Source organism: Bacillus rossius, chromosome 1 (assembly GCF_032445375.1).
Source record: "Bacillus rossius redtenbacheri isolate Brsri chromosome 1, Brsri_v3, whole genome shotgun sequence".
NCBI lineage: Eukaryota > Metazoa > Arthropoda > Insecta > Phasmatodea > Bacillidae > Bacillus > Bacillus rossius.
In genome coordinates this window covers 330,858,787-330,873,007 of record NC_086330.1, presented here as the reverse complement: position 1 = coordinate 330,873,007, position 14,221 = coordinate 330,858,787, and the positions used below count along the sequence as shown (strand labels likewise).

Sequence of the window (14,221 nt, the reverse complement as noted above, 5' to 3'; positions counted from 1 at the left end):
TCACACCAGCGACTGTTCGTCTCTTGTCGGATTGCTCTGGTGGGTTAATGACGCAACCCAAAGGTTTGAATAATTATGTCATAAGGTCTGATTGGCTGATTCAGGCAGAAGGCTGCCAGGGGGACACTCACACGCGTATTGCTGTAGTTACACACGTGAGTGCCCGGGCACTCCTACGTCGCACTTTCGTTGACCAACTTCAAATAAATACGTAACACTGTTTAATAATCTATGTTTGTTTTTTAACGTGGTTGGTTTTAATGACGGTCTGTTTATTTTGGGGGGGGGGGGGCGGGTTCTACCTTGGTTGCTGGTGGCTCGCCTGACTCGGGTGGGCCATGGCTAGGGGCGCATTCCGTTAGCGAGGGTGAATACTGGCGGTTGCAGGTCGGGCTTTAGGGTGGCCATCGGTCGGACGACGTCACTGCATTGAATTAAAAACAAATTGAACCCCATTCCTCCAAGATAGTAGTGTCAAAAATATATTTATGCACACCAAAGCCACTACAAAACATAGTGTAGAGCTTGACAAGATGTATTTATGTGCATATTAAAAATTTGAAAATGATAAATATCAAAGTAGCATCAAACAAGCCACATAAATGCATTTATACCTCGTTGTAACTATTTGTATTATTATGTTCAGGAACACTCCCAATAAGAGGCCGACCCATATTAGCACAGCCAATATCATTGCTGGCGGTTGCAGGAGCAGCTTCGCCAAGTTGTACATCACATGTAATTACCTGTAATAACACAGATTTGATAGGATGCATACTATGTTATTTTAATGTAGGTATTACACTAATGCAATATAAGCCTGCTGAGTTTTCTCATACTAACCTCTACGAAATGAGCTGTCTCTCAGTTTTCTAATACTCCCCCTGGTACCTCAAGAACATCCTGTATTTTCATACTGGCACTCTCATTTTCATTGTTGGTTGTGCAGAAGTAGCTTCACCTTCATTATGTACCTGTAAAAATAGAGCTTTTTTTCACATGTCACTAGAGCATTTATAAGTAAAAATACAACCATACAGTAAGTCAAATTAGTAATACCTTTGAATATATATACTGTATAGAAGTCGCGAGTGGATAGGATTTACTCTACGTTTTTCAGAAGCGTATGATGAGCAGCTTGGGAACTTCACCGCTGCAGTGCGCTGCCGTAACGCCCTGTATCGTCTTAGTTGTTATTTACACGTTAGAGCGCAGACCTGTCGCCCGCTGTCATTCCCCGCACCCCCCATCAATCATTCACTGCAGTTCATGGTCGTTCAACGGGAAGGGGAAGGGGTGTTTGAAGAGTTCGACACTTGTCCGCTAGCGACCACCACAAGTCGATGCCCTAGAGATGGTGGCGATTGCGGTGGTGAATTAACCAACTACCTCAAAACCGTATTTGAAATTTTAACCTGGGCTGGCGACTTCTATACAGTATATATATTCAAAAGTAATACCAAACTAACCTCTAAATCTACTGGTGTTTTGGTTTCTAATAACTTTGATGGTATTTGAAGAACATTCTGCTTCTTTTTTTCTCTCTTCATTGTTTATTTTTGTACCATATGCCAATTCTACCATGTATCTCCCTCTTTGCATCAATCCATACATCATTAAAATTTGCAACACATCTATTAACAACTTATTACATTCCAACAGCTGTTTGATTTCACAATATTATTACTGTACAATCACCATAATATCACATGGTTCTTTTTAAATCAAGAAAGAAAATACACATTAAATTTTCTTTAAACAGAACCAACCGCCAAATGTCACTTGATTCAGTTTAAATAAATGTAGAAAACCTCTATGCAAAATGGTTGTTGGTTCAAGTGCTCACAGATAGCAGCACAGCCTAGATATCATTTGGGTCTTTTTTTTTTTTTTTTTAAAGAATTTAGTGTGTTTCATGCATTCAGTTATGGGTATATCTCAAAAATGTAAAAAATGGCGTTTGGTTATTTTTATATAAAAGCCGTCCATATGTCAATCACGATAAACACAGAGATGGGACAGGTCCCATGAGAGCCACCCAGGCTTTTCAAACAATAGCCATGACATAATGGGTCTCCTATCCACGGACACCCCGAGGGAAAAAGTTCATCCTAATAGTCACGTACCTGTTCACGAGATGGACAGAGGTGTATCCATGCGGAAATGTACAGACTTCCAGAATCATAAATATCCTGATGCTGGAGTTTCTGTCATGCTGGGGCTATCCCCAGAGTATTCTCTCATTCAATGCTACTCAGTTCCTTGGAAAGCAATAGAGGTTTGCTGCGATAGCCAACAAATTGAGCACATAACGACGGCCCGTTTATCAGCCAAGGGTGAATCCCACAATGTCAAAACCAGGACCTGCAGGCAAAACTGCACATACGCCTCGGACTAAACCACACCCAAAGGAATATACACATCAATGACACACTGTTCTGCGCCCGCCGTGTAAATGCAGCCATCGGAATGACCCCTGCCGAGATGGTGCAAGGTTACAATCTGCCATTGCCCAGCGAGTGGGTGACTCACGGCACTCCCCACCCGGCGACTTCAGTGAATACCCGAGGACCATGAGAGGATGCGACGATGGCAGAGCACATATGCGCAGGAGATAATGCCGGTGACAAACTGTCCCCTATTAGGTGTACGGGTAGTTGACCAAGTGTTCGCCTGAGTACACCCAATGTCAGCGGAACCTTGGGGCTACTATGCAGGCCCTGTGCCATGCTGGAGAGTTCCCAATACAGTTCAGTGGAAGCTTGGCCATACGCACTACCTTGTACAATTATATGACCATTGTGTGAGAAAACTACACCGCTGTGACCTGCGCCTTGCCATACTGCCAGGGGAAGTGTTTCCCAGGATGCCAGGCACAGGGGTGTCGCCAAACTAAACGATACCTAGAAGGGAAACATATAAAGAATTATCAGACACACAGGCATCCACACCAAACATGGTGTACCACCATCTTCGGTACAATAACAGGACAAGAATTTGGAGCCCAAAAATATATCGCAACGACACCACTGGGGATGACGATGGCCACAAATGCTTACTATCGTGAATGTTTCACAGGATCACAGAGAACTAAACACAAAGGACGAACAAGAACTGGTACCTCTTGTGACCGAACCAAAAGATGCCGAACACAAACAAAGGTATATGGTGTCTGGAGCCATTTGGAGTCACTTGACAATGCATGCTGCAGCATCGGAGTGGATGAACCCAGGGACAAGCCCAGGAGATCGCATCAACGACTATGTCACCCCTGTCCTGCCGACAGCAGGGAGCGAAGAACGTATACAAGAGCACTTTATGGGCAAGAATTCACCCACTAACACTTAGCTGGAAGACCTGGAGAAACGGGCATTGACACCCATCTGCGGCAACCTTTTTCAGCACACAGGAGCAGCAGTGGAGGAGATGGTACCGGAAGACCTGTGTGAGTGCGCCAACACCCGGGGTACCTGGCAGTGTACCACACAGGGAGCATCTCAGGGGCAGCATCCGGTGACATCTCGACTGGGTGCCCACCACAGGACGACCCATCACTAGAACACAGGCCATGTCAGTGGTGGCCACCATGAAATATTTGGGGGCAGAGATGCTGCCCATTTTTAGGGTCTGATTACACCGCACAGAACTGATCGCGAGACAAGAGTGGTCTTCTCGAATAGGGGGGGTCTGATAACATACCTCCTCTGATAGTAAAGCCCGGTCTTCACCCCGCTGGTACTAGCCCAAGCTGGTGGAACATGCCCTTGCATTACATCTGCACAAGTCAAGTTAGTGATTGTGTCCACAGCTAGGAAAGTTTCCGTGCCATGTGTTAGGCACCTGTATGATTACCAGTATATTTAATCCAGTAAGAATTTATGTAAAGTCATAATAATCACAAAATAAAGTGTGTCATTAGGTATTTATATGACCCATTAATATCTGGTTTGACGAATGCCTTAATAAATTTGCGGCCCCAGGTCAGATTTAATACATTGTTCTCACTGAATGTATTTAATAATAATAAACAAAACCTGACTCCAGGTAACAGAGTAGCCCACAAGCGACAAACAATCTCTGGTTTACTGATGTATTTCAAGTAAAAAATATATAGATAATGCACACATATTTAGACAGTCTGTCAGTCGTTTCTCACTAGGGGAAATTAACCAAGCAAACTGTAAGATGGACCTTGCAGTTTTACGTAAAACTTTAAGTTTTACGTAAAACATTAGTACCTAAGTGCTTTATGGATATGGCGTGCAAGAGCGCTGTCCCTTTCATGGGCGTCTAAATACATGTATTTTATAAACATGGAAATAGTATATTAAAACTACTGGATGTACTTGAAAATATTGGGGGTGGGCGGCATGTCCACCACGTCCCCGTCCCCCCGCCATAGATGCCCATTCACTCCCACCCCTCTCCAGCCACTAACCTCTTGCACACGTGCTGGTTAATCTTATTAATCAACCCAAACCTTCGGTACTTAATTCACCACGAATACTTAAACCAATTTGTGGTACAGGGTGAGACCCTCCTGCCGTTGATTCTCCTTCGCCAAGCGATCGCACCGTGGAGTTTTAAAAAGAGTACAGGGCCAACTGATTCGGATCACAATCTTTCTATAGTGAGACGTTTGCCAGAGGGCGTAGATTTGTAACATTGAGTGGAACATGTGTTAACAGTGTTTTCAGTGTAAATTGTAGCGTACCGACTCAGGCTTAGTACCTGTCCATAGGCTCGTGAGGATATAACCACGCCCGCCAAAACTTTTGTTTTATTCAGTAGTTCGACGCCCAATCTACTTAGGAATCAACTATTTATTGGGAGAAGGGAGCACTCAAAGATGTCTTTAGTTAGTAGGATCTTCTCCAACAGGTGCAGCCACCGAGCTTAGTGAGCCACACTGGGGCTGGCGACACACACCAATCCTTGTGTTAGACGTCCGAGCTAACCTGGCGCCCTCCCGTACCAATCTCATATTAAAATTATTGTAAATTACTTTCACGTCACTAAGTTCAATCCGATGTTCATTCACGGGACCACTGGGTGGTGGCAGACACTTGTTGGTTTGATAATTTTTTATTTTAATGTTTCTAAAATTAACCAGAAATATTTGGAGTTGAAACCCTATTTATTTCATCCAATTAAAGATTTGAAAGTTACTATTTTAGAATTTATTTTTAATATTTTGACGAATACTAACATGTCGTCCAACTGTTATTGGGTTATGAATTCTTTAGTCTCTCTCTACTGTAACAAAATGTTTTGTATTTTCTGTGCTGCTCTCTGTTACTAATGTTAAAACTAATGTTAAATTTTAATATATTTTCAATTTATGTTATGATAAAATAGTTTTATACAAATTTTCAAAGATTTTAATATAATTTTAAATGATTTAATAGATTTATTTCAGCGAAAATGAATAAATGGTTAGCTTTACTGCAAAACATCAGCACTGTGGTGCTACTAGCGGAAAGTAATTGAACTAAAAGCTGATCTAGAGGGGTTTGGCTTGTTTTGACAGAGAGAAGCCGATTAGACAGGAGTTGCGTCGCGTAGTGCAGCTGCGGGTGAGAAGTAGAGTTACCGTGATAACTGTTTCTTCTTCATGTTATGTTGCTGATACGTATTTGGTGGTCATTTACCAGTCGATGAGTGCACACGGAAAAATAAATTTGTATTTTGTCGTGGTTAATCAGCTGAACGCTTTCCCAGCATGACGTGATTCATTATAAAATAAATAAAATCTAGGCTTAGTATCATATCGTTTTATGTTGCACGCTCAGTGCTAAATTCCTACCGTGATATTTGAATACACTCTGGCCTCACGGGGACTTAAATATGCCAGGCGAAACGACTTTGCAGTCAGAAGAAATAGTAGCGGACGCTACTGAAAGCAAGGCGCCGGTGGTGAACGGAAGTAATGTAGAAACGCTGCCCCGGAACACCGGCAAACAGGTGAGAGTAAATGCTCTTGGTACTTTGATAAATACTTGTGATTATGACTCGTCGACGTTTTATTCTGTTAAACACCACTATGTGATATTGAGAGAGACTATGTATGTTCGGAAATAATTTCGGAGTAGTGTTTATTATCCCACGCAGGGTGATCCACAAATGGTTTACTATTGCCTTATCCAATCCAACTGCTCTGGGAATCGAACTCGGAACCTTTAGTTGACAAGCCAGTAATGCTTACCATAAGATTATATGACGATATAAAAGTGGACTAGGCCACTTTATATTGAATCCTTTTATACATGCATGAAGTTACAGCACTTCCAGGTGTATTTCCTTTGCTCATATTTACAACATTGAATGTCTACTTCGTGAGAGAATGATTTAGGTACTTACTAGTTATATTCGAAATTGCACTTGCAAATTTTATTTACACTTTCTCATCAAATTAATCCAGCCCAATTTATGTATAAATACTTTTATTTAATTTCATTTGAAGTTTAATCCGACATTTTTGTTTTAATTCTACGTCTAATTAAAATTCATTTTTTTTCTTACGTAATAATCTTTTTGACAATTATTTTGAAAATTAGTTACGAAAATGCATTTACAAAAATGAGATGCTGCAATTCTCAATAGGTATTAAAGCTCCCTCTCACACTCGAGTTGGTAATGTATCTTATTTTCTCGTTATAAAAGTAACCAGGGGCGCAACAGGGGGGGGGGTATTTTGCCCCCCCCCCCCCCCCTCTGAAACCTTGAAGTGGGGGCAAACAGGGGCAAAGAAAGTGCTGTGTAAACAATTTTTAGATAGTAAAACTGCTTAAATAGCACCATTTTCCACCTTGAAATACAAATTTTTCCGGGGGAGGACCCCCGGACCCTCCGCTTCAAAAGGGGGGATCGATGATTCTTAATAAAAAGGTATATTGCCCCCCCCCCCCCCTTTGGAAATTTAGTTGTTGCGCCCCTGAAAGTAACTAAGGGATTTTCGTGTGAATTTATTTCGATTTGTTTTTGCATTTGTTGGTTCACAAATTTTCTTATTAGATATACACTAAATGTTATTTTCGAGCTTTAAAAAGTCATGCACGTTTTAACAATTGATATGAACACTATCGTGACTGTTTTATCGCTATTTAATAATAATTCGTAAACATTTATTGAGAAAATTTAATACCAAACATAATAAGCCAGGACGATAATTATGATAAATTTTCAGGTAAAGCCCCCCCACATTAATACATGGCCAGATTCAATTTTTTATCACACTATTACTGACATTCTTTTCTACCCCCACTTTTATTGACTAAGCGACTCCATTAGCAATGCCGCTAATCTAATATTCTGAAATAAATATTCTGGATAAATATTCAGTTTCCTCTGAGCGGGCATAAGTATACCTGTTTTTTTGTTAAAAATTAACCTATAATTTTCATGGGAAGAAGACTCTTATATTCGTGACTAGATACAACCCGAGTTCGATAAATTGTTACGTGTCAAAATATTTTTCAAAACACTAGGTCACTACACATATGACTCTTAGTACAGTTTTTTTTCTACAGTGACCGTATTCTCTTTGTACGAGCAAGTGTGGAAAAAGACCCTCTCATTGATTATAGAGGCTAATTTATGTGTCTGAAAGAAATAATTTTAGCATGGCGTAGGCCTAATTATTTTAAGGCGAACCGTCAGTATTTTGTGCCACGTTTCATGTCAAGATATTTTAAAAAATTCTGTAGCTTTTTCTTAATGTTATTACGAAATCAAAGACGTTCTTTAGTGCAATGCAGAAAAACATCTCTCAAGCCGGAATTACAATATTGCGTCGCCTCCGTTCGCCAATCACATGACCTGCAGCTAATCAGAGTCCGTAAAATTTAATCTGTCCGTCCGTCAAAAGTTTGTCAAGTTCATATCCTTTTGACGGCCGGGCTGTTGGATTACATATGTGGTTTGTTTGTGTCAGTCAATTGTCACCACAATACAGGTCTGTGGAGTTTTTGTTCGATCATGGTTTTTTTTTTTTTTTGCATAATAACATACGGCTGATAAAATTCGCGTCCTAACAATTCATACATGACTCTGAATTTTCACGAGCGTTCGCTAATGAAATACATACAGTACTAACGCGGCATGAATAGCAAACAACATGGAGCTAAATTTCTAAGAGGTAAAGCATTGATTTTTGGCAGCACTTATTCGGAAAAATATTTTTACGGGTGGATGAAGTCATGTTGTAATCTCTTGACTAGTTTCGGGCTGTTGATGGACGAAAGAGTGGAATTCCGGCTCTACTTTTCATAGTTAAGACATATAAATTCTTAAATTCATAATATGCTAGAATTTAAAATAAAAAAAAATGGTCTAATGCTGCTTCTACGATCGGGCCACTTTATCCATACGGCTTTGTGATAACAACAAAAGAAATCCAAAAGAAATCTCAAATTTCAGACAGATCTCACAAGTCAGTAGCCAATGAACAGGTGATATTTGCCCGAGTACGGACACGGTTGTGAAGTCTGCGCTTGAAGTAGTAATAGAATCCGCGAATTTTTCAAGCGTACAATAATATTAAATAAAATAATTTGCTTAAAACAGTGACATAGTGAGTCGAAGCATATCGTGGCAAGATAGGTACGGCTGCTTCCGCATTAGCGCATACAAACGCAAGACTATCTTGATTTAACTTCATGTCATAGAGAAACCGCAAGAATAAACACGAAAGAAGAATACACAAACACACAGAAATCCAGCCGATATCAAATGTTAAAACACACAGACAGCACAGAGAGACTTCCGTGGAAGGAATTAGTCATATATATATATATATATATATATATATATATATATATATATATATATATATATATATATATATATATATATATATATAGAGGAAAGTGCCCAAAAGTGGACCCCCATTTTGTTTTTTAATAAAAACACATAGAAAACTATAAAAAAATATGTTTTTAAAGCATGATATATTTAGTTTGTTAAGTTGTAAAGCATTTGCATAAGTAATTTTGGAAAATATAATTAAAAATTGCTTTAAAAAAATTATTTACCAAATCCTTACACTTTGACGATTTTAAAAATAGTTGCCTAAATCGGACCCCTTGTAAAAACTATCATAATAACACAGAGTAAAACAACAAATAAGGTATTAAATCAAAGAAAACATAATATCTATAGTTTCAAAATATACATAATATAAACAGTAACTGATTAAGTTTCAAATAAACCTATAGAATGTAAAGATACAGAAATTATAAACAGAATTACATCATTTAGCGACAAAAGTCGCAAATATAAACGTCCTGTTCAGCCCATGCACAATCTGCATGGGCCTACAGTAAGCACATAACACACATGACCCAAAGTTCCCCTTTAGAATCCTCCGTAAATTTCCTCTTACAAAACATACACGAAGCATCATCATCTTTCGATGGGGAGACTCCTGGCAGAATGTCCAATTCGGATCTTCAGAGGGTATGCTGTTTTCATCTTCGGTGCTTGATCCTTTCACATTTCTCTCAAAATTAAAACACCTTGTCAAGAGCCCTTTTATTTTCTTGATGGCTCTGTTCCTGAACCACGAACCCGGCCACGATTCCTTTTGCGTCCTTGACCATGATTTTGTTCTTGCTGTTCTGCTTCCTTGGCTTCTTTAGCTTTTTTAGCTTCCACTTATTGGGTTTTGTAAGGAGTAGATGTAATAACTGTAGAACTGCAGGCCTTTCGTCCTCTGTTCGAGGTCCTCTTTTTAATTTTTGGGATGGGAGTGATGTCAAATGGGCTTGTCTTAAAAGATGTGGAATTCTGAGGATCCTCAGTTGTAGCTGATGGCCGCGGAATACCAAGACCTGCCAAAAACGTTGATGGTTGACTTGGTTCAAACTCTACAATAACTCATGGTTCCTCTGTGTTACGTTCTTCTCTGATCTCTCGATAGCTCTGACTTTCTGCAGTTTGTTTCTTCAACACAGATTCATAGAAACTTGAATCTCGTTTTTTGTTTGTCTCTTCAATGTATTCAGCATCAAAGCACAGCTTCTTGTTCAAGGGATATATGCCTGTTACTTTAAATCCATTGATTGCTATTTGAGCAGTTTGGCATCTAATATAGGCTTTGCCAAACAGTTCCATTACATCAAAAGGACTGACGGCGCGCTCATTGTGCCTTAACCAATGCCTGATTTCCTCACTGTAATAAGCTTTGAGAGGACCCATGAAACTTCTATCCAGCGGTTGTAGTTTGTGCGAGGAGTGTGGCGGCAGCGACAGAATGGTAACATTATTCGCTTTTGCCAAGTCGATCAGATCAATATTCTGTGTGGGGCTAAAGTGACCATCCAAGAGCAACAGCACAGGTTTTTCATTCGTAAGATGGGCAAACTCGATGAAGTGTCGAAACCACTGAGTGAAGGAGTTGGTTTGGATCCACCCTGAAGGATGCGCTGCAAAGATTGTTCCTGGTGTAGCACCTTTTTTTGCTGTTCACTCATATTTTTCCTCGGAAAAATTACTTAAGGTGGTACAAATGAGCCACTAGCATTCATACAAGCAACAATTGTTATAAGTGCCCCACGTTCTCCTGATGTCAAGGCAGCAACCTGTTTTTTACCCTTAAGGCCAATTACTTTTGCTACTTTACTTTTTACCACTGTAATTCCACTCTCATCAACATTCCAAATTCTGTCAGGAGAAAATTTTCCTTTCTCGTAAATATCTTCCATAACATTAAAGAATTTCTCTGTATTTTCTTTGCTGAACCCAAGAGCCCGGCTGTAGGATGTTCCAGTAGGCTTCCTTTCTGACAGTTTGGTTTTGTGGCATTTAAGAAAAAGTTTTACCCACTTTTTCCCAGCAATTCCATCTTTGAAAGGATATTCAATGTCATTTCTCTCTGCCAATTGTACAGCCATTCTTCGGAAGTCATTACGAGTAAGTCCAAAAAAAAAGAAGCTTCCATAGCCAGACAATAATGAACAAGCTCATCTTCAAGATCTTCACCCAAAACTGTAGGTCTGCCTCTTTCTGTCATTGCTGCTTCCTCAGGTGTACCGTATTTCATGTTGGACAACCTCATTAGTATGGTTTTCGGAACACTAAAATTTGATATCTGGCCTTCTTCCAACCCATCTTCTTTTTCAGAATTTCATTAATAGCCGTAGTCATTTTAGAAGGACTCCACTTTCTTTGATCAATTTTCCCCATTATCCTTTTGGAATCTGCAACAGAATTTCAAACGTATAAGAGTATATACAAATGTATGCCGACATATGACATGATTATGTAAGGGGTCCGGTTAAGGGAACAAGGGGTCCGGTTTAGGCAACTGAAGGGGGTCCGGTTTGCGCGACTGTAGCTAACATATTGCTAACCCAATAAATTTTTAATCAAGCATCCAAATGAAACGGTTTGGTAACAAACATTTATGGTACACCCTGCCATTAAAAAATATATATAGGTCCAAAGGCTTACCTGCCAATATCTTGGAGAAATTATTAATTATGTAGCACACTGCAAAAACTTTTTACACTGCCACAACACACAATGGCGGGTGGACACTCTACAAGTGAAGTGAGCGAGGTGTGCGCTCCGCTACGGCGTGGCAGAAGCCATGACTACTGTTTGCACTCGGTACCGCTAGAGTTCAGGAGAATGCAGAGCCAGGAGACCGGGGGTCCACTTTAGGGGGGGTAGTCCGGTTTTGGGCACTTTCCTCTATATATATACTAGCTGCCCGACCCGGCTTCGCACGGTTGTATTTATGGGGGGGAAAATGAGACCAAATCTCCTATTTACAGTTATAATAAATGAAATAAAATGAAAATTAATTAATTTTGACAAAAACTTAATACATTGCTTTGTAATGTACCGAAGAAAAAACGAATAGCACCGATGGTTTCCCGACTCTCAAGCACGCAACGTTGTCATGGAAACGAAGTACCCACTGTTTCCCGGGCTTAAACACCATTCAACATTGATAATCAGTTTATTATTAATTATAAATTATTAAGACTATTAATCGAAATAAAAACTACCCTATCTCTCAAGTTGGAAACAATTACACATAAATGCCAATTTTCATCGAAATCGGTTGACTTGTTAAAGAGTTCACTGGACCTTTTTAGAAATCAGATGTAGTTAGTAATTGTCTTCTTAATTTGAATAATTTATATCACTTTCAAATCCCGACCGACTTTGTTCTACCAGTGTATAGTTATTTACCTGTATATATCTAAAAATTGGTGGTCTGTATTTAATGAGTGATGAGGACTACACTAACAATGAAATAGTCGTTGCCATGGAGACGAATGAAGCATCAACAATGCTACAGCCGTTGCCGTGGTGATTTTCTGCCAACTCATACATACATCACATTAGAAAACTCTAAAATTATCAGATTAAGACCATTAATCGAAATTAAAACTATCCTATCTCTCAAGTTGGAAAAAATTACACATAAATGCCAGTTTTCATCGAAATCGGTTAAGTGGTTTAGAAGTCCATTGAGGACAAACATTGTGACACGAGATTTATATATATTAAGATATATATATATATATATATATATATATATATATAACAGCATAGGCAAACATTGGGCTACAACAACGAGACAGTTGTAACAAGAACAAACAATCGAGACCAACGATAAGAGTGAAGACAATTTGAAGAGTTCAAATTAATTGGAATGCGTTATAGCTGACCTACGAGACTGCTCGGCTGCAGCACAGACTGTTTAAAAAAATGTTGACTTAAGTCGTAACTTTTTCCGTAGTGGTACACGCCAAATCCACACTGACCCTGTTCTGTCAACTCTGTTTGCTAACTGCTTTCACGTGATTGGCAGTGTTCGTAAACTAACATCACTGATACTGTGATACTATTGAGAACTGTCAAATTAAAGACAGGACTATACCTAAGTTACTTCGCAAGGGGGGGGGGGAGATAAGATAATCTAACCCCCTCTCCTTGAAATTATGAAAAATATTTGAAAACTCGGTGTTGACAGCATGTTATTTTGGGCGATGCAAGGTGAGCTGTTACAGCTGGCATCACAAACCTCAAAGTGATGAATGTTGAGAAAATAGACTGCTTTCGTAGCTGGCGTCATTACTTCACATTCGCGGCCTGATTCCGCCAAGGACAGCCAGACAAGTCACCAGCCAATGAGCAGGTGGCTTTTTCCCGAGTAAGCAGGGGTTTTTGGAAGCTATCCAAAAAAAACCACGAAATATTTTAATATTTTGCAGTTCCTGATTATATACCTGCAAAATTCCCATCATATTTGGATACAGGCTGGAATGCATACCATTCTTCATTCGAATGACGTCTTTATTGGATATCGTCGGTTCCTGGACTCGCCCTGAAGGACAACAATAACATTACTAAATTCAAATCACCCAATCCTATGCAATCCGGCCAGGAGGTAAAATGTTGCAGCAGCCACTAGGTAGATCGCTCACTAGACTGCAATAAGGTATGCTTGCGCTAGCGTTTATTCCCTTGTAATTGGCGGCCGTCTGCTAAAGAAGTAATTGCCCGTTCGGCCGGGCCATTCAGGACGCGTTTGCATCCGCACTGGAGGGCTGTGGTTGGTGTGCTGACAGCAGACACCAGCCAACCACAAAACATAGACCGTGATCAATGTTACAAGATACCACAAACCTCAAAGGAAGTGATGAATGTTGAGAAAGATAGGCACTGCAACTGTCCAAACTCCTGGTTGTTAACAGTATGTTATTTTGGGTGATGCAAGATAAGCTGATACGACAACTGGCACCAGAAAACACAAAGGCAGTGATGAATTTTGAGAAATATGGGTAGTACAAATATCCAAAATTCTGTTTGTTGACGTAAGTTTTTTAATACAAAAATACATTTTTTTTTAAAATTCCTTTCCATATAAATTATTGTATCTGCCACACCCACTGCCAACACCATTGCATCTGCTAAGACTAACGATTGGCGCTATCCGTCAAAACGGTATGCCTCGGACGATGGAAGCTCGCATATTGGTCGTGGGCGTGGTGGGAGTATTGAAGAGGTGAAACCGTGCGCATGCACCCCCACCACTTCTCCGCTACCTCCCCTACTTTGTGACGTAGTGTGAGTTGCAGCTCCTTTGTCCGCGCCGTGGACCGTGGTCGGAGTATTCGGTCCGCGCCATTGTGGTGATGTTCTTCCTGCTGTCTTTCTTAGTCGGTTAAAGCTTAGAGATAGTGAAGACCTGTGACAATGCCAA

The 14,221-nt window shown here is 40.0% G+C and overlaps 1 protein-coding gene across 10 annotated transcripts in view; it reads left to right on the top strand.

The window, feature by feature from the left end:
• Positions 1-5,516: 5,516 nt before the first annotated feature.
• The window catches only part of LOC134528037 (ankyrin-3), a 386,196-nt gene continuing 377,491 nt past the window's right edge, over positions 5,517-14,221 (top strand). For 7 of the 10 annotated variants that reach the window (XM_063361235.1, XM_063361229.1, XM_063361228.1 and 4 more), the window contains exon 1: positions 5,518-5,964. In XM_063361235.1, coding sequence (XP_063217305.1) covers positions 5,848-5,964 — 117 coding nt within the window. In that variant the 5' untranslated portion in view covers positions 5,518-5,847. Of the gene's footprint in view, positions 5,965-14,221 lie in introns of all 10 variants that reach the window. The other 3 variants (XM_063361226.1, XM_063361227.1, XM_063361225.1) reach the window with 1 other exon arrangement.